This window comes from Pinus tabuliformis, chromosome 8 (assembly GCF_031772625.1).
Source record: "Pinus tabuliformis cultivar Carrire ecotype Pingquan chromosome 8, CPIR1, whole genome shotgun sequence".
Taxonomy (NCBI): Eukaryota; Viridiplantae; Streptophyta; class Pinopsida; order Pinales; family Pinaceae; genus Pinus; species Pinus tabuliformis.
This window is the reverse complement of record NC_142294.1, coordinates 1682886756-1682908481: the sequence shown is the minus strand read 5'-3', so window position 1 is coordinate 1682908481 and position 21726 is coordinate 1682886756. Positions and strand designations below refer to the sequence as shown.

The 21726-nt window shown below is 36.5% G+C and overlaps 1 protein-coding gene and 1 pseudogene across 2 annotated transcripts in view; both read right to left on the bottom strand.

The window, feature by feature from the left end:
* Nucleotides 1–18187, bottom strand: part of LOC149242702 (uncharacterized) — a 124095-nt gene extending 105908 nt beyond the window's left edge. The window contains exon 1 of the mRNA XM_089370953.1: nucleotides 16314–18187. Coding sequence (XP_089227079.1) covers nucleotides 16314–17270 — 957 coding nt within the window. The 5' untranslated portion in view covers nucleotides 17271–18187. The remainder of the gene's footprint in view (nucleotides 1–16313) is intronic.
* LOC149242701 (uncharacterized) overlaps nucleotides 500–21726 on the bottom strand; it is a 42853-nt pseudogene continuing 21626 nt past the window's right edge. Inside the window, exons 4-5 of the transcript XR_016246663.1 lie at nucleotides 14669–14731; nucleotides 500–1025 (exon numbers count right to left, since the gene is read on the bottom strand). The product of XR_016246663.1 is annotated as an uncharacterized LOC149242701 (transcript). The remainder of the gene's footprint in view (nucleotides 1026–14668; nucleotides 14732–21726) is intronic.

The following is a 21726-nucleotide window of genomic DNA, read 5'->3' as shown; positions in this document are numbered from 1 at the left end:
ATTGTGCCTCCAAATTTTCTGTCTATCTTTTCTACTATATCATTATTTCAAGAATTTATGCATACCCTTATTTTTATTTCTTGTCAACATAGCATTCTACTTGAAACATAAAAGATGGAAGTCTAATTGCAAACCAAAAGGCTCTCATGCCTTCAAACAAAATCCATGGATACCCATAACTTAACAATGTAAATTTAATTTCCGAAGAAGAAAACTTCATAAAACAATATCTCTAATGTATTCAATCAAAGATGCAAATTTATCGTAAAGTTTATAGCATTCTAATGCTGAAATAAGTTTTTTATGATGGATATATTTACGAAGGTAAATTAGTGTTATCATACAAACAATTGGGTGAAAGATACTTTAAAATACTAAAATAGTAATTAACCTCAATTTTGTATTTAAAACACCTTGGCAACCAACAAAGTGTGATTTCCATCATTTTAAGTCAAAAATACTCTCACATATTCATAATTTGGAATTTTGTTTCACATTAATACTCCATTTCTTCCTCTTGAAACTAACAATTGCCTTCTCACATACAACCAACATTCATTCATTAAACAACATAAATCAACAAAAGATTTAATGGCTTCCAACGAATAGCATCAACATGACAACATTTATGATGCTTTCTTGATGAGAAAATAAAGCCTATACTTTCTTCATGTGACTAAAAATTATTTTGGATGTCCCACATATTGCCACTACAAATTACATCTTCAAAGTGATATAAGAAATATCAAGTGATAACTTCAACCATAATGCAAGGACAAAACATTTATTCATTCTCATGGTAAGTTATGTTTACTTATCAAAAGAAACACGCAATAACCCATAACTTCTTCATATGACTAAGATATTATTGAAGGTGTTACTCCCTTGCACAAAACTGAATAGACAATCTTATTGTCACCACAAATTACATCTTCAAAGTGACATAAGAAACATAAAGTGATGACTCCAACCATCCTTCAAGGAAGAAGCATTCGGTCCTTCCAATGGCAAGTAATACTTATCTTCTGCATCGTTGAAGATCATATTTAGCTTTGGTCAGACTATTAATTAATGTGATAGGGAAATGAAATATTTGAAAGAAATAAGCCATATGCATTACAAATAAATGTTATCAAAATTGGACCAGTCATCAAACCAACAGGCCCCTAGGACTGGGAATCGATTGAAACTGCACTGAAACCAGTAAAAAAAAAATTGGACCAAAAAACCGGTTAACCAAAAACACATTTAATATTCAAATTTAAACAAACATACAAAAAACTATGTATTAATGCTCATCCATATAAATCCAAACCATTTATACACAAATAAGCAAATGTTCTCATTTATATAGCATGTAAGGGTGCAAATAACCAAAATAACACTGAGTGCAATCCATCTCTGAACCGAAAATACATCAACAAAAAGGCCCTAGATGGCCTCTAGCATCCAAAAAAAATCATGCTACAACCAATTCATACATATCATCAAAATCTTTGCCTATATTGGAATCTTCATCATCAATATCACCCTCTAAGCACTAAAATAAGATAGAAAATGCTTAGAATGTCAATTCAAGATTTTGTTTGAGTGATGGGCACATTTTTAGTAGGATCATGATAGAGGAGTTCAACAATCAATACTACTAACATCAAGATATATAGAGGGATTGGTGCTCTTAATTATATGCTAGTTCCATACCCTCATACATGACAAAATCCAATCGAAACATTGCAATCCCCGAATCCTGAAAAAACTGTTTAGTTTGCTAGATTTTGAGTGGAATCTAAAATTCTACTTTCTCCATTCAATGAGTTTGGAACTACTCTCAGACACCCTGAGTCATTTCATGGTAATGTTAAAAATTTAAGTAAAATGATGAATCTTTCATTTTCATCATTTTACTTTAAGAATTTAACATTACCATGAATTGCATAGCAATAGCAAGGCCATAGGCTTGAATATTAGGAATTTGGTCAAAACCTAGGCTTCTCCAATAACAAATCATTACTTTAAAAAAATAATTGTTTTCAAAGGGTCCTTGATAGCATTGTACAAGACCGATCCATACAAGAATCAGTTAATTGTTTTTAAAGGGTCCTTGATAGCATTGTACAAAACCGATCCGTACAAGAATTGGTTGATTGTTTTCAAAGGGTCCTTGATAGCATTGTACAAGACCGATCCGTACAAGAATCGGTTGATTGTTTTCAAAGGGTCCTTGATAGCAGAGTTGCAATTTGATGGGCATTTTTCCCGTCAAAGCCATTTTAGTCGTTAAATACGTTGAAAATTTTTAAATGACCCTCTGGCATAACATGGTTTGAAGAGTGAAGAACGTGTTTTTGACGGCTTATAATATTTTGAAAATTTTATTAATATATTATCTGGACATTTCGCTCCTAGAAACTTTGCAATATTAGAATAGAATATAAGTCTCTACCCTAAATAAGAAATTGAAATATGTCCTGTACTGTAAGTGGGCGAAGTGTTTGATCATCAATTGGTTTACATTTTAGAAACCTTAAATAGCACTCTGATCATACTTATAATGATTGAACTTTACAGTAATGATTATTTTTAAATGTTATTTTTTAATAGTTGTTTTTAAATGCTAATTTTTATATTTATTTTATATAAATATATTAGTTTTGGTTTGAATTTATGAATATATATGTAATAATAATTATTTTTTTATATGTGGTCGTGTACTAAATTTATATTTAGAAAAGTGTTTATTTATATATATATATTTATATGAGTTAAAATTATATATTGAGATTATTTTGAGTCATTTTTTGTTTAATTTATTAATAAATATAATCATTATTATTATTTTTTGTGTTTGATATAGAAAATTAAAATTTAGAAAAATGTTTATTTTATATATGTGTATTTTTTTAAATAACCATTATTATTAACTATTTTAGTTTTTAGTTTTTTTTAGAATTAAGTAATTTATTTTTTAATGAAATTGTAGTTTTGTGTTGTTTAAATCACCTTTTTCAATGTATAAATCAATTTAGTAGGTTTAAAAATTCCTCAAATATTAAACAATTAGAATTTAATAAACACAATTTTTGTTTTCTTTATGATTTAGTTAAAAACACATTTGAAATATATTTAGTGAATTTCTCTCCATAATAATTTAATATTTTTGTCTCTTTTTTTCTTTTTTAACATATTATGGAAAATGAGTATGTTTTCTTTATGATGTTTTAGTAAAAACAATAGCCAATTGTTCACCACAATATTTTAATATTTTCTATCTAGGTTTTTTTTAACATATTGGGAAAAAATTATAATTCAATTGTTTAACTCATATTATGGATAATGTTTTTTTTAACATATTGGGAAAAAAATTATAATTCAATTGTCAAACTCATATTATGGATAATCATAATGCAGGTTGACTCACCATAGTTATTCCAGAAAACCATGACCCTCCAATGCAAGTTGACTCACCATAGTTATTCTAGAAAACCATGACCCTGGAATTACCCTGAAATGCCTCTACATCTACGTCCATTAACTTGTTTCTTTATGTCTCATGAACTCAAACTCTTAGCCAAACAAAAACGATTTTAAGACATACTCTAGACATAAAAAAAAAATTGTCAATAATTCCACTTTATAAACACAATTATTTTATAAAATTTGTAAAAATTGTGTATATATTTAACTAATGTCCTAATTTTAAGACATACTCTAGACCTAAAAAAAATGTCAATAATTCCACTTTATAAACACAATTATTTTGTCAAATTTGTAAAAGTTGTGTATATATTTAACTAATGTCCTGCTTTTAAGACATTGTGTAGACCTAAAAAAAAATTGTCAATAATTCCACTTTATAAACACAATTCTTTTATAAAAATTGTAAAATTTGTGTATATATTTAACTAATGTCATTGTTTGTGTTTTACTCCTCTATCCATCACTAGCAATGTGTTTTATGAAAGGCCTATTTGAAATGTTTTTTCCATGATGAGATCTCATTGGGTGCTCGATCTAGTATGATTTAATTCTCGTAGGTGTCACCTAGACGTTCACTATGTTTTTTTCATGATGAAATCTCATTGGGTGCTCGATCTAGTATGATTTAATTCTCGTAGGTGTCACCTAAACGTTCACTATGTTCACCTTAGGGAAAAGGGGGGAAATACATATTTCATACTCCTTGGAAGAAATGTCATTCAATAAATCACAATTTGTTTGATCAGGGTAAGTTGGATTAGAATCGAAGTCCAAATAGTTTCCCTGAAATTCAATGAACATGCATTTATCTCTTATGCAAAAATCATTAACATATTTCATACTCCTTGGAAGGAATGTCATTTGATCAGGGTAAGTTGGATTAGAATCCAAGTCCAAATAGTTTCCCTGAAATTCAATGAACATGCATTTATCTCTTATGCAAAAATCATTAACAATCCCACTTGAATGAAACAAACAATCATTTCTTGAGTGTGCTAGTACATCATTGAACCTACGTAGCCCAAAACATTACATAGTTGAAAGCACAAAGCCTCTTCCTTGTCATAATGAATTTGGACCACAATCCTACTTGTTGCCACTTGCTCTCTCTGAGTGTATTCACCACCCATCTTTATTGGCTTATTTGGGTTGGGGGGCTATCACAGTGTCAATAAGCTTACCTTATGAAAGTTATCATATGTCACATGTCACCTATGGAACAATGGAAGTGTCGCTTCAACTACAGTCTGCACCAGATCTTTAGTGTCTCAACATATCACTTAAAAGCTCTGAAAGATCGGCTCATGAAGAACAACATCTACTGCCACTTATGAAATATTAAAACACTTTTAATACATTGTGCTTGCTTGACTTCAAACTCTCCATCGTGGACCTCCATATTGATTCCATGTTATTATGATTGTGGAGACGATGGGGGGATAGACCATCTTATAGTTTTACTTTGTTGGTCATCTTATATGTCACATAAGATCTCCTTAGTCATATCTTATATATACAAATGCTATGCCATGTCCTAGTCTAGGACATTTGATTTCAGAGTTATGAATATTTTATTGTGAGTGTTCCATATAATTTCAAACCAAGATTCAGAATTCAATAAGTCATTTGTTTGTTATGGTCATTTTGTTTTTTCTCATCTTATCATAAAAATGTGAAATTTTTTAACATAACTATGTTATTGAAAGGTAATTTTTTAATAAAACCTTTATTGGTAAAGGGTTAATTTATTATAAAAGCATCACCCTTGAAGGGCAAAATTTTAAACATAATGGTTTTGAAAGAAAGAATAAAGACCTAAAACGTCAAAAAAATGTATATGACAAGTAAAGAGAAATCGAAATTCCAACCCTGCTTGATAGCATTGTACAAGACCGATCCATACAAGAATGGGCCGATTTAGTATTGAACTAGCCAAAAACCGTATGGTTCACCAGACCAAAACAGTTTTTCCCTCTAACTAGTTGAACTGGCCAGTTCTGACTGGTTTGGTCTAGTTCTGATAACATTGTTACAAATTAGACTACTTTCAAGACACAGTCAAAATGCGGCATGCACTTTATATCTCAAACATCTTATAAGGGTACATATAAGAGTAGCTCTTAGATGTGCCACTAAAACGCTTATCACAAAGGTATGAATACCTAAATAGGAGAAAAGGAATAAAAACTATAACTATAACACTTCACCCACAGAAAATGTAGAAATATAGGCTGGCATGCAGCAAGGTAACTATAGAAGCACATTAAACATTGTCAACATGAAATCCAGATCAGGGAAACGATATACTCCCAATTAGATAAGGAAAAAATGAAGGTAAACAATATACTCCCAATTCGATAAAGAAAAAATGAAGGACAGGATGGAAGAAACATGCAAAATATTACTAAACCAAGAAGATCAAGGAACAACTTGGTGCGCGAATGATCCTCTAAGAAACAATGGAGGGCAAGATGGAAGAAACATGCAAAATCTTACTAGACCTAGAAGATCGAGGAACAATTTGATCTGTGAATGATCCTCTCCTTAGAATTATGGTATGTACATGTCATGACAAATTCCCTGTCAGTGTCTTTATGTAGAACTTAGATTCTAGTTGACCATGCCTTTCGATGAACACAATTTCCCTTTGCGTTTTTCGGATAAAGCAAGAGTGAATGAAGAAACACACAAAATCATACAAGTTATAAGGGTACACCGAGACAATCAAGGAACAATTTGGTGAGGGAATGCTCCTCTCCTTAGAATTATGGTATGTACATGTCACAACAGATTTTTGTCAGTGATCTTTACAATGACCACACCTTTTCAGAAACATACTTTCCCTCTAGGTTTTGCTTGACGGCGATTGCAAAGTTGGAGGCCCTATGTTTGGGCATCCAGGTGGAATGGAGACGAAATTGAACCTACCTGCCCTTGCTACCAATGTAAAAACGTCGATCGAAAAAAGGGACCAATCTCTAAATGATGTCCTCTTCGATTGAGACACTTAACCATGTCAACTTGTAGATCAATATGATTGCTCTAATATCTAAGAAGACAAAGATCAAGATAATAGTTGTTTTAGCAGTTACAATTTGGACAGCAGAGTCTAAATATTGAAGTATTTGAAGATGTCTAATAAAAAATTGCATTGTAACCAATACATGTCTTGACACTTATTAGTCCTCATCCTACTACCCAAACATACTTTCAAGAAATGGCTGCTGGAATTAAGGGATGGAACCAGATGCTAAACAATGTCTTATTTATTGCTTGTTGCTAATGCTAACCAAAATTGAACCTGCTTGCCCTTGCTACCAATGTAAAAACGTCAAATGAAAAAAAGGGCCCTGTCTCTAAATGATGTCCTCTTTGATCGAGACGCTTAGCCATGTCAACTTGTAAATCAAGATGATTGCTACAAGATCTAACAAGACATAGATCAAGATAATAGTTGCTTTACCTATTACAATTTGGACAAAAGAGCCTAAATATTCAAGTATTTGATGATGTCTAATAAGAAAATGCATTGTAAGTAATACATGACATGAGACTTATTAGTCCTCTTCGTATACTGTAACAGGTACAAAGCACTACCCAATAGATCTAGCATTCGGAAAAGTAAAACATGTCACAAATTATTTCACACGGATTCAAGAATCACGCATTCAAAACCATAAGAAAAAAAAAAACATGCCAAAGCAAGCTGCAAACAAATCTCAGCTTGGGACATAAAATTGCCAGAGGTACCGATCACAAAGAGAATTGGCCTGCCTAATTGGTATGCCAAACAAAATTGAAATTTTATAAAATTTCCAAGGCAAAATAAAGATGATGCAATTGACAACAATAATAGCCAAATAGTATGAACAGTTAAGCATCAATTGCTTACATGAGAAGTAATCCGGTGGGAAACCAACACTACTCCGAGGGGAGGGATCACTAATGCATGACTAGAAAGACCTTGCCAACAAGGGTTTTATATAAAGACGCCCTAGGCATTGACCATGATGGTAGACTTCCCGAGTGGGGATGAGAACTAGGAGTTGTTGGAGAAAATTGGTGACTCGTGCATTGGAACTAACGTGCCAGTTGAGGATGATAGAATTTAAAGATGGCACCATAGTTGCACGGTCCTTCTCATTCTGCATGCAGTAAATAATGATAAGGTCAAGAATACATGAGCAAATTATCCTTTTAAGAGATTCCATAATAGGATGTAATCAAAACTAAAGATAGCACATGCCACAAATGGTTAGAGTTGAAGGAAGCTATGGATGCAAGAAAACCGATTGAGTAATCTTTAGAAACAGTATTAATGGCAGGGCTATATTTCTCCTGGCATTCATTATAGAACTCAAGTTGCATTTCAAATCAAAACCACGTGTAGAACATAATTATGCAATGGGTAAAAAGACAAATGTGATAATAAAAAGGAAAATCTTGACATTAAATGTAAACGAGATCACTAAATTGATGCAAACAAAAAAGATCCACTACAAACCAAGAGCAGTGAGCGGTCCAAGATGTTGGTAATTTGACAACAAATTAATGTAAATGTAAATTTGGATAAATTGTTTTAGTTATTGACAAGTCAGTTTCATACCGAATCAATAGTTATGTAACTAAGGAGGCTCATATAAAATTGATGAATGCCCGAACTATTGTAACAGAGAATCATTTCATTGATTGAATAGAAATTCCAATCCCTTGCCCCGTGGATGTTTCCTTGACACTCTGTCAGGGTTTTACCACGTAAATCCTGAGTTATTACTTGTATGGTTGTTGTCGGTTTCATTTCTTTCTTGTTTTATAACCTCCATTAACTACAAATGGTATCAGAGCAATTGAGTTGAGTTTTGGAGGCGAATGCGTATCAAAGAAAAAAAAAATTGTGTAATCCCCTGCAATTAAATTTTTTGAAGGCTGTCAAGGATGTTGCGCCTGTTGCTGGCTTATAAACCGTGAGGAGGAGCCCGTGGAGTGTTCTACGCTGCCATACATAACCCTCTTCCCTCTGCGTGGACTGAGGAGGCCGTCACCGTTGTTGCCCGTTTAGTGCGTAGCAAAATCGTGGAGAGTTCTACACTGCCAAACCAAACCCTCTGCACTTTGCGTGTTGTTCTCTGCGTGGACTGAGGAGGTCGTCACCATTGCTGCCCGTTCAGTGCGTAGAAAAATCATGGAGTGGTTCCATTGGCCGAGGCCCTCGTGCTTTCTAGAACCTGTCTAGTGGTTGCATGGTTCCGTTGTCCAGAACCTGTGTGCCGACAAGGAGAAGCGTCGACCAGGCTGCATACCTGTTGCTGGCCACCTACGTGTTACCATTGCATCAGAGGTTGCGCTGCGTGAACATTACCCATCAAAGAGAGATCATCTTGGAAGGTCGGGTATTTTTTTTCAAAATTTGTGAATAAATTCAAGGTTTGTTGAAAGATTTCTTTGAATTGAAGAACAAAGTTTTTTCCAGGGAACTGAAATTAAACAAAAGGGATTTTTTTTCAAAAAAAAAAGTTGTAGGTTTTCTAAGTCAATTTGGAAAATTTGGGAAAGTAAGATTCTGAATTTGAAAATTGAAGTAGGAAAAATTTTAAAAAAAATACTTGGAAAATACTTTGTTGGAAGAAGATAATCCAAGAATTTTTTTTTTGGAAACCCTAGTTGAAAGACCGAAACCCTAGGAGGAAAGAAATGGCCAAGATGTTTAATAAAGCCTCTGATTGTTACAGTTGTGATAGCAAATACACTAAAGGTCATAAGTGTGCTGAGAAGAAATTATTCTACATAGATTGTGAATAGGAAGAAGAAAATGAGCAAGAAAGGTCAAAAAAAGAGGATATACTATAGGAAAAAAGCCTAGATAAAGAAGAAATGAATCCTTGTAATGCATTGGTGGGAATTACCACTCCTCAAACCATGATGGTAGAAGGACAAATCAAGAAGAAAAAGGTAATAGTGTTGATTAATTCATGAAGTACCCTCTTCAGTCCATAAGTTGAAAGCCTTGATTATATAATGACCTAATTATTCCAAGGTATGAAGTAACTCTCCTCATTAATATATGTTTAATCATTCATTACATATTCATGTTATCTTTATAATTAATCTTTGGAGAAATTAACCAAGTTGCTAAGTAACTGTTGAACTGTCTAAAGTCTACAGAAATTATAGTTCGTAGTTGCTGCAACACCAGAAATAGCAACTACGCAGTTGCCACAACACCAGCAACAACAACTATCTAAAGCAGGGAAAACGTTATTTTGCAACAACTGGAACACCGGAAATGACAAGCGGAAACAACAACTATCAGAAGATCGGCAGAGTTCCATGCTGACACAGCACGATCAGCAACTGTCCAAAAAGGGTAAAACACAGTTACAGTTGCTGAAACACCAGGAACAGCATGAGTTTACTAAATCAGCAACAATGGTGAAGCGGCAAAGGATAGTACGAGGATTCCAAGAAGACGGTTGAGGTTTGTTTACCAGCTGTGTAACAGTAAGAGACCCAAGAAAGAATACACCGTCACACTGTTGTAACGGCATCCTGTAACAAGGATGGATTTCTTATTTTTGACAAAAAGGTTAAACTGAATGAACCATGACGGTCTATTGTAATAGATGTCTCCTCTATAAAGAGGAGACATCTACATTAGAAGGGGGAGAAAGAAAACAAGTTGTAAGGGAGAAATTCATCGGAAAGAGCAACTTTGCTCTATGGAAACTAAAAGTTAGGGATTTGTTGGCGCAACAAGGGTTGCACAAAGCTTTCAAAGGGGCAAATAAGAAACCTGCAAGAATCTCTGATTCAGACTGGGAGGACTTGGATGTTCGAGCTCTCAGTACCATCAGGTTATTCCTGGCAGATGAAGTTCTCTTCAACATTGTTGAAGAAAGTACAACTTCAGGGTTATGGGAAAAACTGGAAAAACTATATATGACAAAGTCGTTAACAAATAGAATTTATTTGAAAAAGACAACTGTACAGTCTTCGAATGAAGGAGAGTTCAAAAGTTGCAGAACATTTGAATGTTTTTAATACACTTATATGCCAATTATTAGATATGGAAGTTAAAATTCAAGAAGAAGACAAAGCTATAACCTTGTGTTCTCTGCCCGAGTCATGGGACCACTTCATAACTTCAATCAGTTTGAGCACCGCTGATTCTTTGAAATTTGAATCAGTTGTGAGATCTCTCTTGTTTTAAGAAGTACGAAGGAAATCCAATACTAAAACAGGTGCATCATAAGCCATGATAGCTAGAGGACGGTCAAAGGAAAGAGGAGAAAAAACAAGGGGGTCTTTCAGATCTAAATCAAAGGGAAAGAAGTGTAAGGCAAAATGTTGGCACTGCAATAAAATTGGACACCTGAAGAAAGACTGTTGGAAACGATAAGAGTCTAATAACCCGAAGAAGGAAGCAAATCAGGTTGATTCAAGTATGATAGACGAAGTTTTATCTGCTGAAGAATTATGTATGATAGATGAAACTTCACCTGTATGTAATGTCTCTTAGGGTTTAGAACGCTGGTTGTTAGACTCTGGTGCTTCTCATCACATGTGTCCACACAGAAATTGGTTTACTTCATATGAAGATGTAAATGGTAATTCTGTGTTTATAGGTAATAATGTAACATGTCAGACTGTTGGGATGGAAAATATCAAGATTAAAATGTATGATAACACAGTTACAACATTAACTAGGGTTAGACATGTACCTGATTTGAAGAAAAATTTGAATTCTTTGGGAGTGTTGGATTCTGATCGTTATAAGTTTACAGGTCAGAATGGAGTGTTGAAAGTCTTTAAAGGCGCCCTCATTGTTATGAAAGCAGAAAAGGTATGAAATCTTTACAGACTCAAAGGAAGTACTCAGGTCAGTGAGACAGCGATTGTGTCAGAAAAAGAAGGAGGTACTCGCCTATGGCATCAGCGATTGGGTCACATGAGCGAGAAAGGTCTTCAGGTACTGATGAAACGTAAATCACTTCCTGATTTGAAATCCTTGAAGTTGGATTTCTATAAACATTGTGTGTATGGAAAACAGTATAAACAGAGATTAAAAACTGGGAATCATAATAGTAAAGATATTTTAGACTATATTCATTCTAATCTGTGGGGACCATCTCCTGTTGTATCATATGGAGGTGCTCTATATTTTTTAATGTTTATTGATGATTTCTCCCGTAAAGTTTGTGTCTTTATGCTTAAAAAAAAAGTTGATGTATTCAATGTCTTTAAACAATTTAAAGCAATGGTAGAGAAAAGAACAAGCAAATCAATTAAATGTTTGAGAACTGACAATGGTGGTGAATTTACTTCAATAGAATTTGAACAATACTGTAAGGATGAAGGAATTGTTAGACACAAAACTATTGTTTATACTCTTCAGCAAAATGGTGTTGCTGAACGTATGAATCGGACTCTTGTGGAAAGAGCCAGAAGCATGATCAGCAATGCTAACTTGCAAAAGGAGTTGTGGGAAGAAGCAGTATCCACTGCTTGTTATTTAGTTAACAGATCACCTTCAATAGCAATTAATTGTAAAATTCCTGAAGAAGTTTGGTCAGGTCAGTCTTGTGATTATTCACAATTAAGGATATTTGGTTGTGATGCTTATTCTCTTATTCCTAAAAATCAGCGTTCAAAATTACATCCAAAATCAAAATGTTATGTCTTTGTTGGGTATGACTATGCAGTGACAGGATACAAGTTGTGGGATCCTACATCGCGGGAGATAGTCACTAGTAGAGATGTAACATTTGATGAATCTTCTCTTTTAAAATCAAATGTTGAAAGAATTGAACAGGTACAAGTATCGCCAAATCAACAAGTTGAGTTGGAGGCTAGATTTTTTGGTGATGGTCAAAAGGAAGAAGAGGCTTCTGGAGAAAAAGGTGTTGAAGATACAAAAGAAGCTGTTGAAGTTTCTGAACCAGTTCAGCAACCAGTCACTCTAAGAAGGTCTACAAGGGAAAGAAAAACTCCCAAAAGGTATGAAGATTCTGCTTCATCTTTTGCTTTGATTACTGAAGATGGGGAACCTTCTTGTTATCAGGAAGCAGTGGATGATACGGATAGCGAAAAATGGAAAACAACTATGGAAGAATAAATGGATTCCTTAGCCAAGAACAATACCTGGGATCGTGTAGAACTTCCTGAAGGGAGAAATGTTGTTGGATGCAAATGGGTCTTCAAACTGAAACAGAAAGTTGATGGAAGTATCGAAAGGTATAAGGTGAGACTGGTAGCAAAAGGGTATTCTCAGGTTGAAGGTATCGACTTTCATGAGATTTTTTCACCAGTTGTAAAACTTGTTTCTATTCGTACTGTGTTGGCACTAACTGCATTATTTAACCTTGAGTTAGAACAATTAGATGTTAAAACAACTTTTCTACATGGTGATTTGAATGAAGAGTTATATATGGAACAACCAAAAGGTTTTGTACAAGGTCGCAGCAGAAGATTAGTTTGCAAGCTCAGGAAATCATTGTATGGTCTGAGGCAGTCTCCCAAACAATGGTACAAGAAGTTTGACTCCTTCATGGTGAGCCAGAACTTTATTAGAAGTGAGTATGATCATTGTGTATACTTCAAAAGTTTCAATGGCATATTCGTTATCTTAGCTTTATATGTTGATGATATGCTTATTGCAAGCAAAAGCATGGAAGAGATCAACAGGTTAAAGGCTCAGCTCTCTAGAACGTTTGATATGGACGATCTTGGAGCAGCAAAACATTAGTTGGGCATGGAGATACACAGAGACAGGAAAAATAGTAAGCTTTAGTTATCACAGCAGAAGTATGTGGAGAAAGTACTTGAAAAGTTCTGTATGAACAATGTGAAACCTGTTAATGTTCCATTAACTTCCCATTTTAAGCTTTCTTCGGTTTTGAGTCCTAGAACTGATGAAGAAAAACAGTATATGTCTCATGTACCATATGCAAATGTTGTAGGCAACTTAATGTATGCGATGGTATCTACAAGACCTGACATTTCACATGCAGTTGGAGTTGTCAGCAGGTTCATGGCAAATCCAGGTGAAGAACATTGGCGAGCAGTGAAATGGGTGCTTCGATATCTAAGAGGCACAAGTGACCATTGCATCATCTTTAATGGTAGTGAAGAATCAGTCTATGGATATGTAGATGCTGATTATGCCGGTGATTTGGACAAAAGAAGATCTACTACAGGTTATGTCTTTACTCTTGCAGGTGGAGCAATTAGTTGGATTTCAAAGCTTCAAGAAACAGTTGTGTTGTTCACTATCGAAGCAGAATATATCGCTGCTTCAGATGCCAGTAAAGAAGCAATCTGATTAAAGGGTCTACTTGATGAGATTGGAAGGACGCAGGAGAAAGTGAATGTACTTTGTGACAGTCAAAGTGCTATTCACTTGGCTATTTATCACAGCACAACCAAGCACATTGATGTAAGGTAAAATTTTCTGAGACATGTGATTGATGGCAGAAAAGTAGCTCTTCAAAAGGTCCATACACGAGAGAATTGTGCAAACATATTCACAAAGCCAATTACAGTAGAGAAGCTGCGATGGTGTTTAGCTTCTCTTGGCTTGCAAAAAAGATGATGAATGGGCATCGGCAAAGGATTAGGAAAATTGTTGTCAAGGTGGAGTTTGTTGGTAATTTGACAACAAATTAATGTAAATGTAAATTTGGATAAATTGTTTTAGTTATTGACAAGTCAGTTTCATACCAAATCAGCAGTTATGTAACTAAGGAGGCTCATATAAAACTGATGAATGCCCGAACTATTGTAATAGAGAATCATTTCATTGATTGAATAGAAAATCCAATCCCTTGCCCCGTGGATGTTTCCTTGACACTCTGTCAAGGTTTTACCACGTAAATCCTGAGTTATTACTTGTATGGTTGTTGTCGGTTTCATTTCTTTCTTGTTTTGTAACCTCCATTGACTACACAAGACATTCATACCTACCCATCCTAAACTTCGTTCTTTGTATGGAATTTCCATGTCGCACCAAATTTGCAAGTTCTCGTCTGGATTATATAAAATTACAATATGATAGGATACAACAAAAACATAAAGAAATCCAGAAATTATCTTTCTTTATTGGAATTCTCACATTTCAATAAGAATCCTATGATGTAAAATAATAAAATTGGATTTCATTTTGAATGAAGAAAACAGATCAATAGATGATCAATACCTGTCATTCCTGTTGACTAATTCTTGAAGGACTCTTATCTTTAATTCTTGTAGATGTTGCTCCCTGGCATTTCACATTAATCAAACCAAACATTTCAATTTTTATCCCAAATAATATTATAAATATATACTAAGCTATACTAATTTTGAGATCCCAAAGCTATTGGAATCAAAGTTCCCCAAGCCACACCCATTGAAGACTAGAAACGAAAAAACACGAGATTGCAAATCATATGTCTAGTGCAATATACAGTAGACAAATCTGACGGTGTTCACTTCCAGCAAAGACTATATTATATTCACCAACTAGTGGCAGAAGCAAATTTCTGTATATTCTAATCATATTTCCTGTAAGAAGCAATGCTTAGACTAGTATTGCACATTGGCCATGCAGAGGAAGTTAAACTAATTGATTTTAACAGCCTGTGACCTGTGAATCCAAATTTCTGTATATTCTAATCATGTCCTGTAAGAAGCAAAGCTTGGAGCTAGTATTGCACATTAGCCATGCAGAGGAAGTTAAACTAGTTGAACTTAACAGCCTGTGAGAAGTGAATCTACAGTAAGGTTTTAATCATTGTGTACTGCCATTCGAGTTTCATATATGCATGCAACTAATTAGGACAGTTAAATCATGACATAGCCACAGAGTAAAGTCTGCATAGAGTAAGATTGATCAGACCTTTTTGGATAATGTCCGATCTCTGCCATCATACTGTGAATAATGTCCTATCTCTGCCTCCATACTCTCATGCTGTTCTTGTCGACTGTTTTGCCACGTAGCCTCTAAAGTACATAGTGTTCATGCAGTCAAACTACCTTCAATGCAATAATACCAAACCTAGTGAAGCAAATCCCCATGTTGCCAGGTCACATTTATTACAGTGAATCTTAATAAATTACATGACCTCAGGGAAAGTGATAATTAATGTCAAACTCTCAAACAAAATTAATTACTGAATGTGTTTGACAGCCGATTGATCAACCATCTATTTTAGTTTTTCCCTAAAATTAACCATGAACAATTCAGCAATAGTAACTCACCAACTGGTAAAGCAAGCCATGAGTAGACCAAATCCAGATCATCAATTTTCACACATAAAACTGACTTGATAGTATTTTATATGGCTGCCGGCAAGTCTTATACTAATAGGTGCTATTACAGTAAGTCCATCGGTTTTGCCTACATTAAAAGTTGCGACTATTGGAAGCCATTTGCTAAATACTAACAATGATAAAACGCTTCCTCAGGACCACTTCAGACAGACAATTCAGACAATATAAACTGAAGAAAAGTCTAACGCTTTGTATAATATTTTTGAAATCCTTTATCAATCTATTAACCACCTTTAAAACTGTCATGACTAAGAAAATATCAGATCAATTTGTAACTCACCACTCCTATGATTTGTAACGTCCTCTCCTAATATTAAACACCTCATGCACTCTTATTGAAATTCCACGTGTACCACTTGATCAACTCAGCCACCATACCTGTTTCAGATAGTGCATTATTACTCAAGTCATCCTTGTACTTCATCAACTGCAATTTACTCCCTTTTACTAAATCTTGCGAGGTGCATTTCAGCAATATCGTTACAGAAGCTTTTTATTTACAACTTAATGTCACAACACAAGTATCAAACTTTTTTCAAGATCTCATCCAATATTCTATTGGCGTTTTTGGGTGTGCCTTCCTTGCATAGTGCGTCCATGATGGTGGCATATGTAATCATATCAGGCCCATGACCTCTGTCTTTCATCTGTTCGAATAATTTTATTGCCTCCATCAGGTTACCCACTCTGCAGAGTCCATTCATCAATGTGGTGTATGTGATAATATCAAGGCTCTGACCCTGGCCTTGCATCTCATAGAAGATCTGGTGAGCTTCGTCTATCCTATTATGCTTGCAAAGCCTGTGTATTAATGTATTATAACTAACTAGATCAGGCCTGCAACCTTTCTCTGGCATCTCTCGAAGAAGCTCCTCTGCCTTCTCCGGCTTATCCGCTCTGCAAATTCCATTTATAAGTGTACTGTATGTTATTTGATCAGGTGGAATGCCTATTTTCACCATAACATCTAATAACCTGAGAGCTTCCTGAAGCTTGCCTTCTTTGCCAAGACCATCAATAACAGTGTTGTATGTGATAAAATCTGGATTGCACCCTTTGTTTAGCATCTCATGAAGCACTCTGGTGGCCTCCTGCCATTGCCTTTCCTTACATAAACCATTGATAAGTGCATTGTATGTGACAAGGTTAGGGCAAATGTTTCTGCTAGACATTTCATAAAAAAGCTTCTTTGCCTCATCCAACTTGCCTTTATTACATAAACCATGAATAAGAGAGGTGTATGTGACAATATTGGGGCATATGTTCCTCCCTGACATTTCAGAGAAGAGCTTCCTTGCCTTATCCAATTTGCCTTCCTTACATAAACCATGAAGAAGTGCATTGTATGTGACCACATTAGGTGATATGTTTTTCTCAGACATATGAGAGAAGAGTTTCGTCACCTTGTCCAACTTGCCTTCCTTACATAAACCATCAATAAGCGCACTGTACGTGAACACATCAGGGGATATGTTTTTGTCAGGCATTTCAGAGAAGAGCTTCCTTGCCTTATCCAACTTCCCTTCCTTACATTGGGATTACAACCCTCTTTTATCATTAGACACAATAGTTTCTTGACTTCTTGGAGCTTACTTTCTTTGCATAGCCGATCCATGAACGAGTTAAATGTGGATGTGTCAGGCTCATGGCCATTTTGCAGCATAACAGCTAACAATCCGAATGCCTCGTGGAATTTCCCAGCCTTGCAGAGCCCATTTATTAGGGTATTATATGTAACATGACAAGGCTCTTTTTGTTTGCTCCTCATTTGTCTGAAAACCTTGATAGCGTCCTCAACTCTGAATTTCCTGCAAAACCCTTTGATGAGGGTATTGAAGGTTACGACATTTGGAACATATAAATGTGCTTCCATTCCTTCAAACACTTTCAATGCATAATCCATTTTCCCTGTTTCACAATGACAATTGATGATAATGTTCAAAGTTATGAGATCTGGAATAATGTCGCCTTCAATCATAAGTTTGTAAACAGACAACACTGACTCATGTTGATTCAGTCGAAGTGGGCTACTTAACAAGACATTGCAGGTGATTAGAGAGGGGATGGATGTAGATTTAGGTGAAAGCAGGTGCTTGAAGGTGTCCAGTGCCTCTTGAAGTCTGTTGGTGCGACAGAGTGTTTTAATGCGCGTGTCTGCAGGGACGCTCAAAGTGCGGAAGGAAAGTCAATGAATGGAGATGTTGTTGTTGCAGAGGGGTAAAACAGTGCGAAACACGCATATTGATTTCCAATGAATGAATTAAATTAATTACATGAGCATAATGTAGCTCAATAAGTAATACAGAGATATTTACAGTGATAGAAACATCAAGTTTCTATTTAGGAAATAGAAACAACCAGTTTCATCTAAGAAACTGCTAAAATGATAAAAATAGCAACAGCTAATAAGAATGAGCATTAAACACTAAATAGTATTATTCTAATACCCTCCCTTAATGCTCAATATATTTACAACGCCAATAGAGTCTAGACCCTCTGAATTTTACAAATTTATCAGGACCAAGAGGCTTGGTGAAGATGTCTGTGGGCTGCTCTGTTGTGGGAACATATCGCAACTGAACAGATCCGTTTTCAACAAGTTAGCGAATGTAGTGGCAATGGGTTTCCACATGCTTTGTTCATTCATGAAAGACTGGATTCTTGGCAAGTTTGAGCACTCCCTGATTATCACAAAACAAGGGAGTAGGACCTGTCTGGGAAACATGCATATCCGCAAGCATACGTCTAAGCCAAACTGCCTCACAAGATGCCTTAACTGCTCCACAATACTCTGCTTCTGTTGAGGAGAGAGCCACTGCCTGCTACTTCTTACTAGTCCAGGTGACAGCACCGGATCCTAGACTAAACACATACCCAGCGGTAGATTTTCGGTCATCAACCGAACCGGCCCAGTCAGAATTTGTGTAACCACTGAGTATAGGATCGGAACTTCGAGTGTATAGGAGTCCATAATCAGGAGTGCCACGCACATATCGTAGCACACGCTTTGCTGCTATCCAATGATCAGCCTCAGGAGCTGACATGAAGCGGGAAATGTAGCTCACTGCAAAACTGATGTCAGGTCTAGTGGCAGTAAGGTAGATGAGGCTGCCTACTAATTGCCTGAATAAAGTTTCATCCACAAAGTGGGAGGATGACTGAGCTGAAAGTTTGAGTCCTGGTTCCATAGGAGTCGTGGCCGGTTTGCAATCCTGCATTCTGAACCTGTCCACAAGATTTTTTGCATACTTGGACTGAGAGACAAAGATGTTGTTCTCAGTCTGCCAGACTTCAACCCCCAGACAGTAATGAAGAAGTCCCAAGTCTGTCATATCAAAGGTGCTGCATAAGTCTTGTTTGATCCCATGGACCAAATGTGCAGAGCTACCAGTAATGATAAGGTCATCCACATAGACAACTACAAACAAAATATCATCACCAGTATGCTTGATATATAGGTTTGCATCAGATGGGCTCTGCTGAAAGCCATGATCTGTCAGGTACTGATCAATTTTCATGTACCAAGCCCGAGGAGCTTGTTTCAATCCATAGAGTGCTTTAGCTAATCTACACACTTTCTGTTCTTGACCAACAATCTTGAATCCTGGAGGCTGCGTCATGTAGACTTCTTCCTGTAAGTCACCATTTCGGAAAGCACTATTTACATCCATCTGATGAACTTTCCAATTGAACTGAGCTGCTAGAGCAAGGACAAGCCGTATGGTACTCATCTTGGCTGTAGGAGCAAAAGTCTCCTCATAGTCGATGCCTTCCTTCTGTGAGAACCCTCGAGCCACAAGACGAGCTTTATACTTGTCTAGGGTTCCGTCAGCTTTGTATTTCACTTTATACACCCATTTGCAGCTGATGGGCTTTTTCCCTGCAGGAAGATCAGAAAGGGTCCACGTGTGATTCTTCTGAAGACTCTGGAATTCAGCTTCCATAGCCTGTTCCCACTCAGATGTACCCTTAGCCTCTGAATAGGTTTGAGGCTCAAAGATACTGTGAAGGTTAGCCATAAGAGCAAAATTTACTGTAGACTGTTGTTTGCTCTTATGTCTAGAAGTTCTACCTTCAAGGAGCTCATCATCCTGGAGATCACCAATGGTTTTAGCCCACCATTTTGGCCGAAGAGTAGAGGAACCAATATCGGGAGGAGGTGGAGAAGGCTCAAGAACAATAGGTGCAGCAAGAGGAGGGTTATTTTCCGGAGAAAGCTCAGATAGTGTATTATCAAACACTGATGCTGCATCATCCCTCCCATCAGGTGGACCGACCGGAAGAAGAACATTGTGAGGTTGATCCTCAGAACACTGCTCAGAAGAAGAAGACTGAAAGAATCCTCTGTCTTCATCAAATACTACATCCCGACTGAAGCTAAGACGACCAGTGGCTATATCTATTAGTCTATAGGCCTTGTGATGATCACTGTACCCTGTCATCATGAGTTTCTGGCTTTTGGAATCCAACTTAGAACGCTTAGCAGCTAGAATCCAAACATATGCAACTGAGCCAAATACTTTGAGGTGATTGATCGTAGGCTTACGGCCAGACCAAACCTCTTCAGGGGTCTTCCCCTTAACAGCCTGAGTGGGTGATCGGTTAAGAAGATAAACAGCAGTAAATACTGCTTCAGCCCAAAATTTGTTCGGAACACTCCTGTGTTGTAACATGGGACGAGCCATTTCAACAACCGTGCGGTTGCGGCATTCGACAACACTGTTTTGCTGAGGAGTGTAGGGTGTAGTTAACTGGCGTTTGATGCCATGAGTATCACAGAAGTTGGAAAAAGCAGAAGAACAAAATTCCCCCCCGTTATCTGTCCTAAGAGTCATGATATTACAGCCAGACTCTTTTTCAACTAAGGTTTTAAACTTCTGAAAGGTGCTAAATGCATCAGATTTATATTTTAGAAAATACACCCACATCTTTCTACTAAAATCATCTACAATAAGCAAAAAATATTTGCAAGCAGTGATAGAAGATGTATTCATAGGACCACAAATATCAGCATGAATTAACTGGAGTACCTTAGATGCGCGCCAAGATTCTCCATCCTTGAATGAAGACCGATGTTGCTTGCCAGCTTGACAGGCGCCACATATGCCCAACTGCTGAGTCTGAATATCAGGTAACCCTGACACAAGTCCCTCCCGAGAAAGTTGAGAGAGTTACTGCATGTTTAGATGCCAATATCGCTGATGCCACAGAGTGCTGATTGGAGAAACACGAGCCACTAGAGCCACTTCTGGAGAATCACCAGTGTCAAGAAGCCTGTATAAACCATGATCTTCGAGGCCAACAGCGACCGTAAGACTAGTCTCCCTGCCGATAATAGCGCACTTGTGCGCACTGAACACTACATCAAGCTGAGGAGAGTTCCTCATAATCTGGCTGACAGACAGCAGATTAATTTCCATACCAGGAACATAGTACACATTCAGGAAGATGAGTGTGCGCCCACCAGACTGAATCTGAACTGTACCTCTGCCAACCACTGTGTACTTTTCACCTCCGCCAAATACCACAGAATCACTGAAAGGTGAGAAGTCAATAAACCAGTCACGCCTGTGAGAGAAATGGCGTGATGCACCAGAGTCAATGTACCAGGCAGAAGACGGGACATGATCTGAAGACTTTTTAGCCATAAAGGCATAAAAGGCAGAATCTGTCTGCTCGGAATGTTCTGCAACATTTGTTGTCTGATGGGGCCCTCCCTGTTTCTTTTGCTCAGAAGCAATCCTCTGTCGGCAATCTTTCTTCATGTGCCCAAACTTGTGACAGTAATTACACTGCACACTTTTCTTTCTAGTCGGATCAAACGGCTGCGAAGAAACTTTCAGCTGAAAGGACTGAGGGGAGTGATATTTGGCAGCAAAGGCATTTTCAGAGGACACTGATGAAGCACCACTACCAAACTGTTGTTTCCACCGATCCTGCTGC